This window comes from Salvelinus alpinus, chromosome 22 (genome assembly GCF_045679555.1).
Source record: "Salvelinus alpinus chromosome 22, SLU_Salpinus.1, whole genome shotgun sequence".
Taxonomy (NCBI): domain Eukaryota; kingdom Metazoa; phylum Chordata; class Actinopteri; order Salmoniformes; family Salmonidae; genus Salvelinus; species Salvelinus alpinus.
This window is the reverse complement of record NC_092107.1, coordinates 32009785-32024165: the sequence shown is the minus strand read 5'-3', so window position 1 is coordinate 32024165 and position 14381 is coordinate 32009785. Positions and strand designations below refer to the sequence as shown.

At 45.3% G+C, this 14381-nt stretch overlaps 2 protein-coding genes across 2 annotated transcripts; both read right to left on the bottom strand.

The window, feature by feature from the left end:
- Positions 1-1450: 1450 nt before the first annotated feature.
- Positions 1451-4225, bottom strand: LOC139549650 (coatomer subunit beta'-like). Its single transcript, XM_071360318.1, has 8 exons — positions 4209-4225; positions 3567-3639; positions 3313-3399; positions 3007-3130; positions 2568-2716; positions 2079-2266; positions 1771-1863; positions 1451-1640 (listed from the first exon to the last, which is right to left on the bottom strand). The coding sequence occupies exons 1-8, from the start codon at positions 4223-4225 to the stop codon at positions 1451-1453; spliced, it is 921 nt and encodes a 306-aa protein (XP_071216419.1).
- Positions 4226-5132: 907 nt separating this feature from the next.
- On the bottom strand, positions 5133-13008 carry LOC139549799 (retinol-binding protein 2-like). Its single transcript, XM_071360550.1, has 4 exons — positions 12841-13008; positions 6725-6903; positions 5893-5994; positions 5133-5325 (listed from the first exon to the last, which is right to left on the bottom strand). Exons 1-4 carry the CDS (start codon positions 12911-12913, stop codon positions 5272-5274), a joined length of 408 nt encoding a protein of 135 aa, XP_071216651.1. The 5' UTR covers positions 12914-13008; the 3' UTR covers positions 5133-5271.
- Between the last annotated feature and the right edge of the window lie 1373 nt (positions 13009-14381).

Sequence of the window (14381 nt, the reverse complement as noted above, 5' to 3'; positions counted from 1 at the left end):
CAATGGCAGAGGTATAAAAGAGTTATGGTAACTGTAAAGTATTGCCTTGACTCAAATCATTGACCTGTATTTTACTGGTGGTCGCACACATTGAGCCCCTTCATCAGTGCAGCACGTATCTGTAGTGCTCGGCTGCTATTGAACCACTAGGTATTGCTAATACACTATAGTAACATAACTATACTGAACAAAAATATATACGCAACAATTCAAAGATTTTACTGAGTTCCAGTTCATATAAAAGGAAATCAGTCAACTGAAATAAATTCACTAGACCCTAATCTATGGATTTCACATGACTGGGAATACAGTCGGTCACAGATACCTTAAAAAAACATAGGGGAATGGATCAGAAAACCAGTCAGTATCTGGTGTGACCACCTTGCAGTGCAACACATCTCCTTCGCATAGAGTTGATCAGGCTGTTGATTGTGACCTGTGAAATGTTGTCCCACTCCTCTTCAATGGCTGTCGTACACGTCGATCCGGAGCATCCCAAACATGCTCAATGGGTGACATGTAGGTGAGTATGCAAGCCATGTAAGAACTGGGACATTTTCAGCTTCCAGGAATTGTGTACAGATCCTTACGACATAGGGCCGTGCATTATCATGGCTGAAACATGAGGTGATGGCGGCGGATGACTGGCACGACAATGGGCCTCAGGATCTTGATATGTGTGCATTCAAATTGCCGTCGATAAAATGCAATTTTGTTTGTTGTCCGTAGCTTATGCCTGCCCATACCACAACCCCACCGCCACCATGGGGCACTCTGTTCACAACGTTGACATCAGCAAAACGCTTGCCCACATGACGCCATACACGTGGTCTGCGGTTGTGAGGCCGGTTGGACATACTACCAAATCCTCTATAACGACGTTGGAAGCAGCTTATGGTAGATACATGAACATTCAATTATCTAGCAACAGCTCTGGTGGACATTCCTACAGTCAGCATGCCAATTGTACCCTCCCTCAAAACCAGAGACATCTGTGGTATTGTGATGTGTGACAAAACTGCACATTTTAAAGTGGCCTTTTATTATCCCCAGCACAAGGTGCACCTGTGTAATGACCATGCTGTTTAATCAGCTTCTTGATATGCCACACCTGTCAGGTGGATGGATTATCTTGGCAAAGGAGAAATGCTCACTAACAGGGATGTAAACAAATTTGTGCACAACATTTGAGGGAAATAAGCCTTTTGTGGGTATGGAACATTTCTGGGATCTTTTATTTCAGCTCATGAAACATGGGACAAACACTTTATGTGTTGTGTTTATATTTTTGTTCAGTGAACGATGGAAAGAACATGTTTAATCAGGGTCGTGTTAAATTTGTATGAAACAGAAAAAAATGACCGAAAACATTTGCAAAAGTTTTGGCACAATGTGCCCAAGATGTGTGTGTATCTACTCATGGTGATGAGAGGGTACTCTGTGGCGGGCCTCAGCCTGTCTCTTCCAGGTAGTCTTCGGCTAGGAAGGCCTCCTGTAGGCCGGGGAACAGGTTGCTGTTGTCTGTAGGGTTGGCCAACTCATCACCTGCCTTCTGGTTCACCTTCCCCAGGCTCTCCTTCCCCAGGCTCTCCTTCCCCAGGCTCTCCTTCCCCAGGCTCTCCTTCCACAGCTTCACCACTCTGGAGACACAGAGAGAGGTCAGGACACACACGGTGCCAATTTTGACTTTTCCACTAGATGGGCTAGCTGCAATTGCTCAGTTCTGCCTCCAGGGCAAGATTCATGATTTTAAACCTGCCAGTGCTGTACCTAGACACATGGCTGGGCAGGTATGTTCTGACCAGGAATGCAGCCTCTGGCAGCCGGTTGGTTTTAATGAGGAGCTCCAGACATTTGTCCAGTCTGGAAGGAATAAACAGAACATATACCTTTATTTAACTAGGCAAGTCAGTTAAGAACAAATTATTTTTTACAATGATGGCCTACCCCAGCTAAACCCGAACGACGCTGGGCCAATTGAGCACCGCCCTATGGGACTACCAATCACGGCCGGATGTGATACAGCCTGGATTCGAACAAGGGACTGTAGTGACACCTCTTGCACTAAGATGCAGTGCCTTAGACCTCTGTGCCACTCAGGAGTATATAAACTGTGTACCTGATAGTCCCAGATCTTGACCAGGTGGTCGTCAGCTCCTGATACAAGGTAGGGCTTGTCCCCTCCACTGTAATAGTCGATACAGTTGACTCCTTTCTCATGGCCCTCCAGAGTGAAGTTAGGGGTGGAAGAACCCAGCTGCCACAACTGCAAAAGCCAGGGGCCAAAGAATACGTCAGTGCATTACTGAAATGCAGTGGTAGAGATTTACAACAAATGTATAGAATTCATGACACATACATTACACATCTACAACCACTTCAACGTAACAATAATCAAACCAACAACTGTAGTGCTACAAGCACAAAGATGAGTGTGTGTGTGTGTGTGTGTGTGTGTGTGTGTGTGTGTGTGTGTGTGTGTGTGTGTGTGTGTGTGTGTGTGTGTGTGTGTGTGTGTGTGTGTGTGTGTGTGTGTGTGTGTGTGTGTGTGTGTGTACTGTATGTACCGTAATGGTCCTGTCCAGGGAGGCACTGGAGAACTGGTTGTTGTCTTTAGGGTTAATGACAATCTGCATGACATAGTGGGTGTGGCCCTCGAACACCTGACCACACAACCACTTCCTGTCCCAGTCCCACAGCTTGATAAGCATGTCATCTGGACACAAACAAACACACACTCATGTTCACAATATTCTATGATTGAAGTTTGTAATTCATGTATATAGAGAGAGAGAGAGGGAGTAAGAGAGAAAGTGGGAGAGAAAAAAAGTATGAGAGAGAGAGAAAGAGAGAGAAAGAGAGAGAAAGAGAAAGAGAGAGAAAGTGGGAGAGAGAAAAGTATGAGAGAGAGAGAGAGAGAGAGAGAGAGAGAGAGAGAGAGAGAGAGAGAGAGAGAGAGAGAGAGAGAGAGAGAGAGAGAGAGAGAGAGAGAAAAACACAACATACCACTGGTGGTAAGGATGTAAGGTTGTGTTGGGTGGACTGCGATGCAGCGGATGTAGTCAGAGTGGGCATCAAACATGTGAGCTCTCTCCAGAGTGTTGTTAAACACGCAGATCTGCATGTCATCCTGGGGAGGATCAGAGAAGTACAAGAGATAGGGGGAGGAGAAGGTGAAGGGAGACAGGGTAGAGAAGGTCAAAATATTGCAGCACTCAGAGAGAGAGATATTGGAAAACACTGAACTCTGAATAGAATAGGATAGATAGATAGATGCATTTTAAGCAGTTATAAGGGTGTTATAACACTTACCGCTCCAGCAATGCCCCAGTGCTTCCTGGCCACAAACTTAGCCCCTCTCACAGGCAGGTCACACACCTGGAATGTCTTCACCTCGGTCTACACAGACATGGGATTCAAACGAAGCACCATGGTCAACATCGTCATAGAGAAACAATCCATTCATATTTCACTCAACAACATAATGTGCAGCAAGGTCTACAAAAAATGAATGAATGAATAAGGCCTAAATCCTAACAAATGAAATGAGAATGAATGTTGTTTACCTGTGTCTCGTGGTTCCAGCCGACCGAGCGGTCAGCTTCCGCTTGATGTCCAACCGGAGAGGCTGACTCCTCACTTAAACAATACTAGACACAGTATCTTATTTCGATATTAACCAGATGACTCTTTATTCCTATTTATATGGAGATCAGTTGAACGGGAACAAGAAATAAAACATCTGATTTGACAGAAACACCGTTTTTTTTTAATTTTTTTTTTTTACATCTTTTCAAATTAGTCTGACTATGCTTATCAATAACACGAAGTGTATCCAACCTCTAACAGCTATACACGTGTAGGCCTACTGTAGATACAAAGTTACACAAAGTGGAACCACAACTGTTCAGCCTGCAGAGATGTTTAATACGTGGGCGTGTCTGTTTACTGAAGCTCATTCCACCACTTTGAGGTGCATGAACGATTTGGCTCTGATCTGAAAATGCCCAGGCAGTAGCCATTTGCGATAAGGCAGTTTACAAAAAAGTCGTTATATAAAGTTGCAGATTCAAGTACTAACATATGTTTTGTAACGTATGTTAGATGACCAATCCATCGGCGACTTCATGACTCTTTTGAATACCATTCTGTTATTGTTAGACTGTTGCCATTTCTCGAGTTTCTGCAATATGACAACGGTCGCCCACGAAGCATCGTTACCCATCGCTCCACAAAGGCCGCGGCCCTTGCAGAGCAAGGGGAAACACTACTTCTAGGTTTCAGAGCAAGTGACGTACCCGCTAACTAGCTAGCCATTTCACATCCGTTACACTCACCCCCCTTTCAACCTCCTCCTTTTCCGCAGCAACCAGTGATCCGGGTCAACAGCATCAATGTAACAGTATAACTTTAGTCCGTCCCCTCGCCCCGACCTCGGGCGCGAACCAGGGACCCTCTGCACACATCAACAACGGTCCCCCACGAAGCATCGTTACCCATCGCTCCACAAAGGCCACGGCCCTTGCAGAGCAAGGGGAAACACTACTTCTAGATTTCAGAGCAAGTGACGTAACTGATTGAAACGCTATTAGCGCGTACCCGCTAACTAGCTAGCCATTTCACATCTGTTACACTTTTGATGCTTTATGGTCGATGTGTTCTACTTTAAATCATTTAACTGCACCCTCTGTTGAGGTTCTGAAATCAATCAGGTCTTGATAAGAAACCCTGGGTGGTGTGAGGAATCATCTCCCAATCTTGTATTCAAAGTCCACACCTCCTCACTGTTGCATGTTGAAAGGTTTCGTAGACCTGGTGTTCTGTCAGTGATAATCACTTAGATCTGTCCCTGTGAAGTAGTAGATAAGGTCGCAGGCCTTCACAACCCAACCGATTAACGTCATATACTGTACGCTATTCATATATGTCTTCTTCTGGTCATCTACGGTACAATGTATAATATTTTGGATTGATTTGCACATTTACACATAGTTCTGTTCTTTCACAATGACACGCTAATTTGAGAAGGTACAGTATGTACCAAGTTTATATTGTTTGTTTTTATTTGCAAGTACTGTTACCTCTGGTCAATATACACCCATATAAATATTAATTTCATGTATTGACCAAAGTCAATGCCTCCCATCTGCTTGGGATGAATTAAGTATTTATTAAATGTATGTCCAACCACATCATAAGTACATTACATAATTATGCAGGCAGAAACACATGAATGTCATTTTACAATAAAAAAAGGTTTTGTCAGATGTTTCAGGGCTTCTTCTTGAATACTTGTTTGCAGATTTTGTCTTCAACGTGGATCTCCTGAAAGAAAAAGAGACGACCAGAAAGACAATGAGACAATCAAATATCATATACCCCTCAAACTCAACTCTGGACCTCTAAGTCAGTTCCACTGCATTTTTTCAGTGTTCCCCTCTAATCAGAGACTGATTTAGACCTGGGACACCAGGTGTGTGCAATTAATATGAATGAAAAAACACAAACCCACAGACACTTGGCCCTCCGTGGAATGAGTTTGACACCCCTGATATAGGGAATAGGGTGCCATGTCAGATACAGTCTATATGTCAGGGGTACTCAACTCTTACGCTACGATGTTCGGAACCTGCTGGTTTTCTGTTCTACCTGAAAATTAATTGCACACACCTGGTGACCCAGGTCTAATTCAGTCCCTAATTAGAGGGGAACAATGAAAAAATGCAGTGGAACTGGCTTAGAGGTCCAGAGTTGAGTTTGAGGGGTATAGAGCTTCTGTTGTCTTAGGTATGAAGAATCTGTAATGTTCTGTATGTTGAAGTTGAAGTCTAGGACATTTCTCTCTCTCTCTTCTCTTTATAACCCCCCTCCCTCCATCTTTCTCTCAGTCACCAGGTGTAGCAGGTCTCCTTCTATCCATTGCATCCAGCCACGGTTAGCCTTCTCTCCCCTCTGCACAGCCACCAACTTGTCTCCATCCCAGGTAACCAATGTCTGAAGAACACACACACACACACACACACACACACACACACACACACACACACACACACACACACACACACACACACACACACACACACACACACACACACACACACACACACACACACACACACACACACACACACACACACACACACACACACACACACACACACACACAACAGTCAGCTTACCGTAGACACACATTTGCCCAAATACCCCACAGCTAAGATATCAGGTCGGTAGCATAGAGTAGACGTAGCAAAAACAAACATTCAGGACACTCAAATAAGTATATGTTACGTTTGGTATTGTTGCATAAGACAGAAGGTTATTAAAGGCAAAAACTAAAGGAGGGTAGTTGGTCGGGGTGGCTGAGTGGGCATATAACTTGAACGTCTGGCAAGCTAATGGCTTTGTGTTCTAAATGTTATTCATAACATATCATACGAATTGTAATTTGTAACATATCATAGGAAATGGATGATGGATATCCATAAATTAATAAATACCATACCAAATGTAACATATCATACTAATTTGAGTGTCAAGAATTTTCGTTTGCCATGTTACGTCTACCCCTGAGTCCAGGTTGAAGATATGTGTGTATGTTTCCATAAAGCCAGGGTCAACAACTCACAGCAGTGCTTATGATTGTCTCTTTATTTCTAATCTGAGAGAGACTGAGTGCAGTGACAACGTGTCTCTCTGACTGTGGTCAGAGTGCTTGTGGTCCTACCTGGATCGTCCTGTTGTCCAGTCCCTTAGTGACCTCCTCAAACTCCTCCCCAACGGTGAAGTTGACCTCGTAGTTCCTGAAGGTGCTCAAAGTTTTGGTCTCAAACTTGTCTCCGTTCTGGACGATCACCTTGGTCTGGGTCAGGTGACGGGCGATCTTACGGGTGGCAAAGTCAATATCTGGAGGAAACACAGTGAAACAACGTCAACATTTAAAGATGTTCTGCTCATTCCATGACATAGACTGTCCAGGTGAATCCAAGTGATAGCTATGATCCCTTATTGATGTCATTTGTCACGTATATCCTACCAACCGGACATTAAAAACGGTAATATCCTATGTTTCACCGAGTCGTGGCTGAACGACGTCATTAATAACATACAGCTGGCGGGTTATACACTCTATCGAAAGGATAGAACAGCAGCCTCTGGTAAGACACGGGGGGGGGGGTGTCTATGCATATTTGTAAACAACAGCTGGTGCACGATATCTAAGGAAGTCTTGAGGTTTTGCTCGCCTGAGGTATAGTATCTCATGATAAGCTGTAGACCATACTATCTACCTAGAGAGTTTTCATCTGTATTTTTCGTAGCTGTCTACATACCACCACAGACCGATGCTGGCACTAAAACCACAATCAATGAGCTGTATACCGCAATAAGCAAACAGGAAAACGTTCATCCAGAGGCGGTCTTCCTAGTGGCCGGGACTTTAATGCAGGGAAACTTAAATCGCTTTTACCTAATTTCTATCATCATGTTAAATGTGCAACCAGAGGGAAAAAAACTCTGGACCACCTTTACTCCACACACAGAGACGCGTGCAAAGCTCTCCATCACCCTCTAGACGGCAAATCTGACCATAATTCTATCCTATTGATTCCTGCTTGCAAGCAAAAATTTAAGCAGGAAACACCAGTGCCTTGGTCTATAAAAAATGATCAGATGAAGCAGATGCTAATCTACAGGACTGTTTTGCTAGCACAGACTGGAATATGTTCCGGGATTCTTCCGATGGCATTGAGGAGTACACCACATCAGTCACTGGCATCATCAATAAGTGCATCGATGACGTCGTCCCCACGGTGACAATACTTACATAACCCAACCAGAAGCCATGGATTACAGGCGACATTCGCACTGAGCTAAAGGCTAGAGCTGCTGCTTTCAAGGAGCAGGACTCTAACCCGGAAGCTTATAAGAAATCCCACTATGCCCTCTGATGAACCATCAAACAGGCAAAGCATCAATACAGGACTAAGATCGAATCGTACTACATCGGCTCTGACGCTCGTCGGATGTGGCAGGGCTTGCAAACTATTACAGACTACAAAGGGAAGCACAGTCAAGAGATGCCCAGTGACACGAGCCTACCAAATGAGCTAAATAACTTCTATGCTCGCTTCGAGGCAAGTAACGCTGAAAAAGGCTTGAGAGCATCAGCTGTTCCAGATGACTATGTGATCACGCTCTCTGCAGCCGATGTGAGTAAGACCTTCAAACAGGTCAAAAGTCACAAGGCCGCAGGGCCAGATGGATTACCAGGACGTATACTCCGAGCATGCGCTGACCAACTGGCAAGTGTCTTCACTGATCTTTTCATCCTCTCCCTGTCTGAGTCTGTAAAACCAACATGTTTTAAGCAGACCACCATAGTCCCTGTGCCCAAGAACACTAAGGTAACCTGCCAAATGACTACCGACCCTTAGCCCTCACGTCTGTAGCCATGAAATACTTTGAAAGGCTGGTCATGGCTCACATCAACACCATTTTCCCAGAAACCCTAGACCCACTCCAATTTGCATACCGCCCCAACAGATACACAGATGATGCAATCTCTATTGCACTGCCTTCTCACACCTGGATAAAAGGAACCCCTATGTGAGAATAGCATTAATTGACTACAGCTCAGCGTTCACCACCATAGTGCCCTCAAAGCTTACCACTAAGCTAAGGACCCTGGGACAAAACACCTCCCTCTGCAACTGGATCCTGGACTTCCTGACGGGTCGCCCCCAGGTGGTAAGGGTAGGTAACAACACATCCGTCACGTTGATCCTCAACACGGGGGCCCCTCAGGGGTGAGTGCTCAGTCCCATCCTGTACTCCCTGTTCACTCATGACTGCACGTCCAGGCACGACTCCAACACCATCATTGAGTTTGCCCATGACACAACAGTGGCAGGCCTGAACACCGACAACGACAAGACAGCCTATAGGGAGGAGGTCAGAGTCCTGACCGTGTGGTGCAAGGACAACAACATCTCCCTCAAAGTGATAAAGACAGGAGATGATTGTGGACTACAGGAAAAGGAGGACCGAGCACGCCCCCATTCTCATCGACGGGGCTGTAGTGGAGCATGTTGAGAGCTTCAAGTCCCTTGACGTCCACATCACCAACAAACCAACATGGTCCAAGCACACCAAGACAGTTGTGAAGAGGGCACGGCAAAATCTATTTCCCCTCAGGAGATTGAATAGATTTGGCATTGGTCCTCAGATCCTCAAAAGGTTTTACAGCTGCACCATCGAGAGCATCCTGACTGGTTGCATCACTGCCTGGTATGGCAACTGCTCGGCCTCCGACCGCAAGGCAATACAGAGGGTAGTGCGTACGGCCCAGTACATCACCAGGGCCAAGCTTTCTGCCATCCAGGACCTCTATACCAGGCGGTGTCAGAGGAAGGCCCTAAAAATGTTCAAAGACTCAAGCTACCCTAGTCATAGAATGTTCTTTCTGCTACTGCACGGCAAGTGGTACCGGAGCGCCAAGTCTAGGTCCAAGAGGCTTCAAAACAGCTTTTATCCCCAAGCCATAAGACTCCTGAACAGCTAATGAAATGGCTACCCACACTATTTGCATTGCCCCCCCTCTACCTACATGTACATAAACTCAGCAAAAAAAGAAACATCCTCTCACTGTCAACTGCGTTAATTTTCAGCAAACTTAACATGTGTGAATATTTGTATGAACATAACAAGATTCAACAACTGAGACATAAACTGAACATGTTCCACAGACATGTGACTAACATAAATGGAATAATGTGTCACTGAACAAAGGGGGGGATTAAATCAAAAGCAACAGTCTGTATCTGGTGTGGCCACCAGCTTCATTAAGTACTGCAGTGCATCTCCTCATGGACTGCACCAGATTTGCCAGTTCTTTCTGTGAGATGTTTCCCAACACTTCCACCAAGGCACCTGCAAGTTCCCGGACATTTCTGCGGGAAATGGCCCTAGCCCTCACCCTCCGATCCAACAGGACCCAGACGTGCTCAATGGGATTGAGATCCGGGCTCTTCGCTGGCCATGGCAGAACACTGACATTCCTCTTGCAGGAAATCACGCACAGAACGAGCAGTATGGCTGGTGGCAATGTCATCCTGGAGGGTCATGTCAGGATGAGCCTGCAGGAAGGGTACCACATGAGGGGGGAGGATGTCTTCCCTGTAATGCACATCGTTGAGATTTCCTGCAATGACAACAGGCTCAGTCCGATGATACTGTGACACACCGCCCAGACCATGATGGACCCTCCACCTCCAAATCGATCCCGCTCCAGAGTACAGGTCTCGGTGTAATGCTCATTCCTTCGACGATAAATGCGAATCGGACAATCACCCCTGGTGAGACAAAACTGCAACTCGTCAGTGAAGAGCACGTTTTGCCAGTCCTGTCTGGTCCAGCGACGGTGGGTTTGTGCCCATAGACAATGTTGTTGCCGGTGATGTCTGGTGAAGACCTGCCTAACAACAGGCCTACAAGCTCTCAGTCCCTCTCTCTCAGCCTATTGCGGACAGTCTGAGCACTGATGGAGGGATTGAACATTCCTGGTTTAACTTGGGCAGTTGTTGCTGCCATCCTGTACCTGTCCCGCAGGTGTGATGTTCGGATGTACCGATCCTGTGCAGGTGTTGTTACACGTGGTCTGCTACTGCGAGGATGATCATCTGTCCGTCCTGTCTCCCTGTAGCGCTGTCTTAGGCATCTCACAGTACGGACATTGCAATTTATTGCCCTGACCACATCTGCAGTCCTCATGCCTCCTTGCAGCATGCCTAAGGCACGTTCACGCAGATGAGCAGGGACTCTGGGCATCTTTCTTTTGGTGTTTTTCAGAGTCAGTAGAAAGGCCTCTTTAGTGTCCTACGTTTTCATAACTGTGACCTTAATTTCCTATCGTCTGTAAGCTGTTTGTGTCTTAACGACCGTTCCACAGGTGCATGTTCATTAATTGTTTATGGTTCATTGAACAAGCATGGGAAACAGTGTTTAAACCCTTTGAATGAAGTTATTTGGTTATTTGGATTTAATTATCTTTGAAAGACAGGGACCAGAAAGAGGGACGTTTCTTTTTTTGTTGAGTTTATTACCTCAATTGCCTCGACACCGGTGTCCCAGCACATTGACTCTGTACCGGCACCCCCTGTATACAGCCCCGCAATTGTTATTTACTGTTGCTCTTTAATTATTTGTTATTCTTATCTCTTAATTTTTTAAAGTATTTTCTTAAAACTGCATTGTTGGTTAAGGGCATGTATGTAAGCATTTTACTGTATGGTCTACACCTGATGCGCATGTGACAAATATAATTTTAATTAATTTGTTAAATTCACTTCAATCAGTGTAGATGAAGGGGAGGAGACAGGTTAAAGAAGGATTTTTAAGCCTTGAGACCATTGAGACATGGATTGTGTACATGTGCCATTCAGAGGGTGAATGGGCAAGACAACATATTGGAGTGTCTTTGAACGGGATATGGTAGTAGGTGCCAGGCACACTGGTGTGTCAAGAACTGCAACGCTGCTGGGTTTTTCACGATCAACCGTTTCCCGTGTGTATCAAGAATGGTCCACCACCCAAAGAACATCCTGCCAACTGGACTCAACTGTGGGAAGCATTGGAGTCAACATGGGCCAGCACCCCGTGGAACGCTTTCGACACCTTGTAGAGTCCATGCCCTGACGAATTGAGGCATTTCTGAGGGCAACAGGGGTGCAACTCAATATTAGGAAGGTGTTTCTAATATTTTGTACACTCAGGTTAAGTATCAAGTTATAGTATACCTTTTATTGTGTTCCCTTGTGCATAAGCCACCAGTCCTCCTCTTCAGTTGTGAGACTGCAGCTCAAGTCCTATAATTACTATTCCACTCAAACGAGCTCTGTTGACAATCTAATTTACCCTTTAAAAATGGCATTGTACCAGAAATAGAGCCAAATAAGGTAAACTGTGAGCCTGCAAAATATCATTTTGATATTCATATTGCATTGGCCACAAAGTGCAAATTCAATTTCTACCTATCTCTCTTTTTGATGAGGCTCTTTTATTTACCCATCCAAATATTTTTCTTCCTCCCTCTATTTCCATATGGGTGTAATTTTCGATCCGCTCATGGAAATGAGAGAGCGGCACGGAATGAGACGCCATGGATTGTTTGTTTTTGGGATTTTTCTGGGTTGAGCGGGAGGGACTTATGAATTGCAGATAAAGTCGTGAATAATAAAAGACTTGGGGTTGATCAACGCCATGCTGAATGGATGGATGGGGGCCTTCGCTTGCCAGCGACATGCCGATGCCGCTTGGCAGAGCTCGGGAGGGGAATGGGAATGGGGAGGATGTTAAATGTGGAAAAGAGTAAATCTATATTTATTCAACGTGGTAACAAGCAGGAGCCATTCACACAAACAGTGGAGGTTAAGTCGCCATGACAGCAGCTCAGGAAGTAAATGAAGCAGTACTAGAGAATCCTTTCTTTCTCTCGCTCGTTCTCTTTCTCTCTCTCTTCCTCTCTCTTTCTCTCTCTCTTCCTCTCTCCCTCACACACTCTCACTGTCTATCACAATCTCACTCACTAACACACTTAAATAGTCTTTACACAAATGTTATCTCCGACATCCCCCTCTCAATCAGACACACTCTTACACACAAACACAATGACATATGCACACAGGCACACACACATGCACACACACGACACACTCTTTCTCTCTTCTCTTCAATTCCTTCTCTCTTCTTTACCCCTTCCCGCCCTCCCTCTCCACCATCTCTCTCTGCATGCCTGTATCTCTGTTTCTCAGCTATTTTCCAATAGACATTAGAAGAACAGCTTACCAATGGCATTCATGATATCCTCAAAGTTCTCGTTGGTGACCATCACCCATTGTCCATTGAAGTCTGCAGGCATCTTGTCACCGGCTGGGTTTGTGTTACTGTATATGTCTATGGGGATTTTTCTCACACGCAAACACAGTGCAAGAGGTAGATTCTATTGGCCCAACCCTTTATATACAGCCTGTTTACGTGTGGAATTAAGGGGCAGGGTTCGCCTGATTACACTCTATTTCTTTGAAAGAGAAGGGGCGTGTGTGTGTGTGTGTGTGTGTGTGTGTGTGTGTGCGCGCGCGCGCGTGTGTGTGTGTGTGTGTGTGTGTGTGTGTGTGTGTGTCAAGTGTGTGTCAAGTTTGGAGGCACTTAGCGTCAGCTAACCCACTGCCTCTTAACAGGGTAGCCGGATCCCTTGTTCATTGTAATGATGCAGAAAGGAAACAAGATGGAGAGCGCCAGCTAGAGCAATGAGAGCTAGTTCCCCTGTCACCTGTCAACGCAGACACTAAAAAGCAATGAGAGCTAGTTCCCCTGTCACCTGTCAACGCAGACACTAAAAAGCAATGAGAGCTAGTTCCCCTGTCACCTGTCAACGCAGACACTAAAAAGCAATGAGAGCTAGTTCCCCTGTCACCTGTCAACGCAGACACTAAAAAGCAATGAGAGCTAGTTCCCCTGTCACCTGTCAACGCAGACACTAAAAAGCAATGAGAGCTAGTTCCCCTGTCACCTGTCAACGCAGACACTAAAAAGCAATGAGAGCTAGTTCCCCTGTCACCTGTCAACGCAGACACTAAAAAGCAATGAGAGCTAGTTCCCCTGTCACCTGTCAACGCAGACACTAAAAAGCAATGAGAGCTAGTTCCCCTGTCACCTGTCAACGCAGACACTAAAAAGCAATGAGAGCTAGTTCCCCTGTCACCTGTCAACGCAGACACTAAAAAGCAATGCTGAGGAGAAGGTCAGAAAGTCATTTCTCTCTTCTGAAACAAGAATAGGTTTCCAGTTCAAACACAGAATACACTGAGTGCACATTTGACTATTTTCTTCATGTTAAGTCAAAGCAACACTTTGAGAGAGAGAAAGAGCTGATTACTTTGTTATCAGCCCTATGTGATGGCCCCATAACGAAAGGAGATAGGAAGAGGGGGGGAGCCAGAGAGACAGAGAGAGACTGTTCACAAACACAAACACACCCCACAGAGCCCCAGGACAACAGCACAATTAGACCCAACCAAATCATGAGAAAACAAAAAGATAATTACTTGACACATTGGAAAGAATTAACAAAAAAACAGAGCAAACTAGAATGCTATTTGGCCCTAAACAGAGAGTACACAGTGGCAGAATACCTGACCACTGTGACTGACCCAAACTTAAGGAAAGCTTTGACTATGTACAGACTCAGTGAGCATAGCCTTGCTATTGAGAAAGGCCGCCGTAGGCAGACATGGCTCTCAAGAGAAGACAGGCTATGTGCACATTGCCCACAAAATGAGGTGGAAACCGAGCTGCACTTCCTAACCTCCTGCCCAATGTATGACCAT

Bases quoted from the DNA above. Each gene is read 5' to 3' on its own strand.
- LOC139549650 (XM_071360318.1), bottom strand. The intron at 3,400-3,566 runs GTAAACAACATT...ATGTCTGTGTAG, and splicing joins GCTGGAACCACGAGACACAG to ACCGAGGTGAAGACATTCCA. The intron at 2,717-3,006 runs GTATGTTGTGTT...GTTTGTGTCCAG, and splicing joins TTACATCCTTACCACCAGTG to ATGACATGCTTATCAAGCTG.
- LOC139549799 (XM_071360550.1), bottom strand. From the start codon at position 12,913: ATGCCTGCAGACTTCAATGGACAATGGGTGATGGTCACCAACGAGAAC. The intron at 6,904-12,840 runs GTAAGCTGTTCT...TGTTTCCTCCAG, and splicing joins GGATATCATGAATGCCATTG to ATATTGACTTTGCCACCCGT. The intron at 5,326-5,892 runs GTGACTGAGAGA...TTTTTCTTTCAG, and splicing joins AAGGAGACCTGCTACACCTG to GAGATCCACGTTGAAGACAA.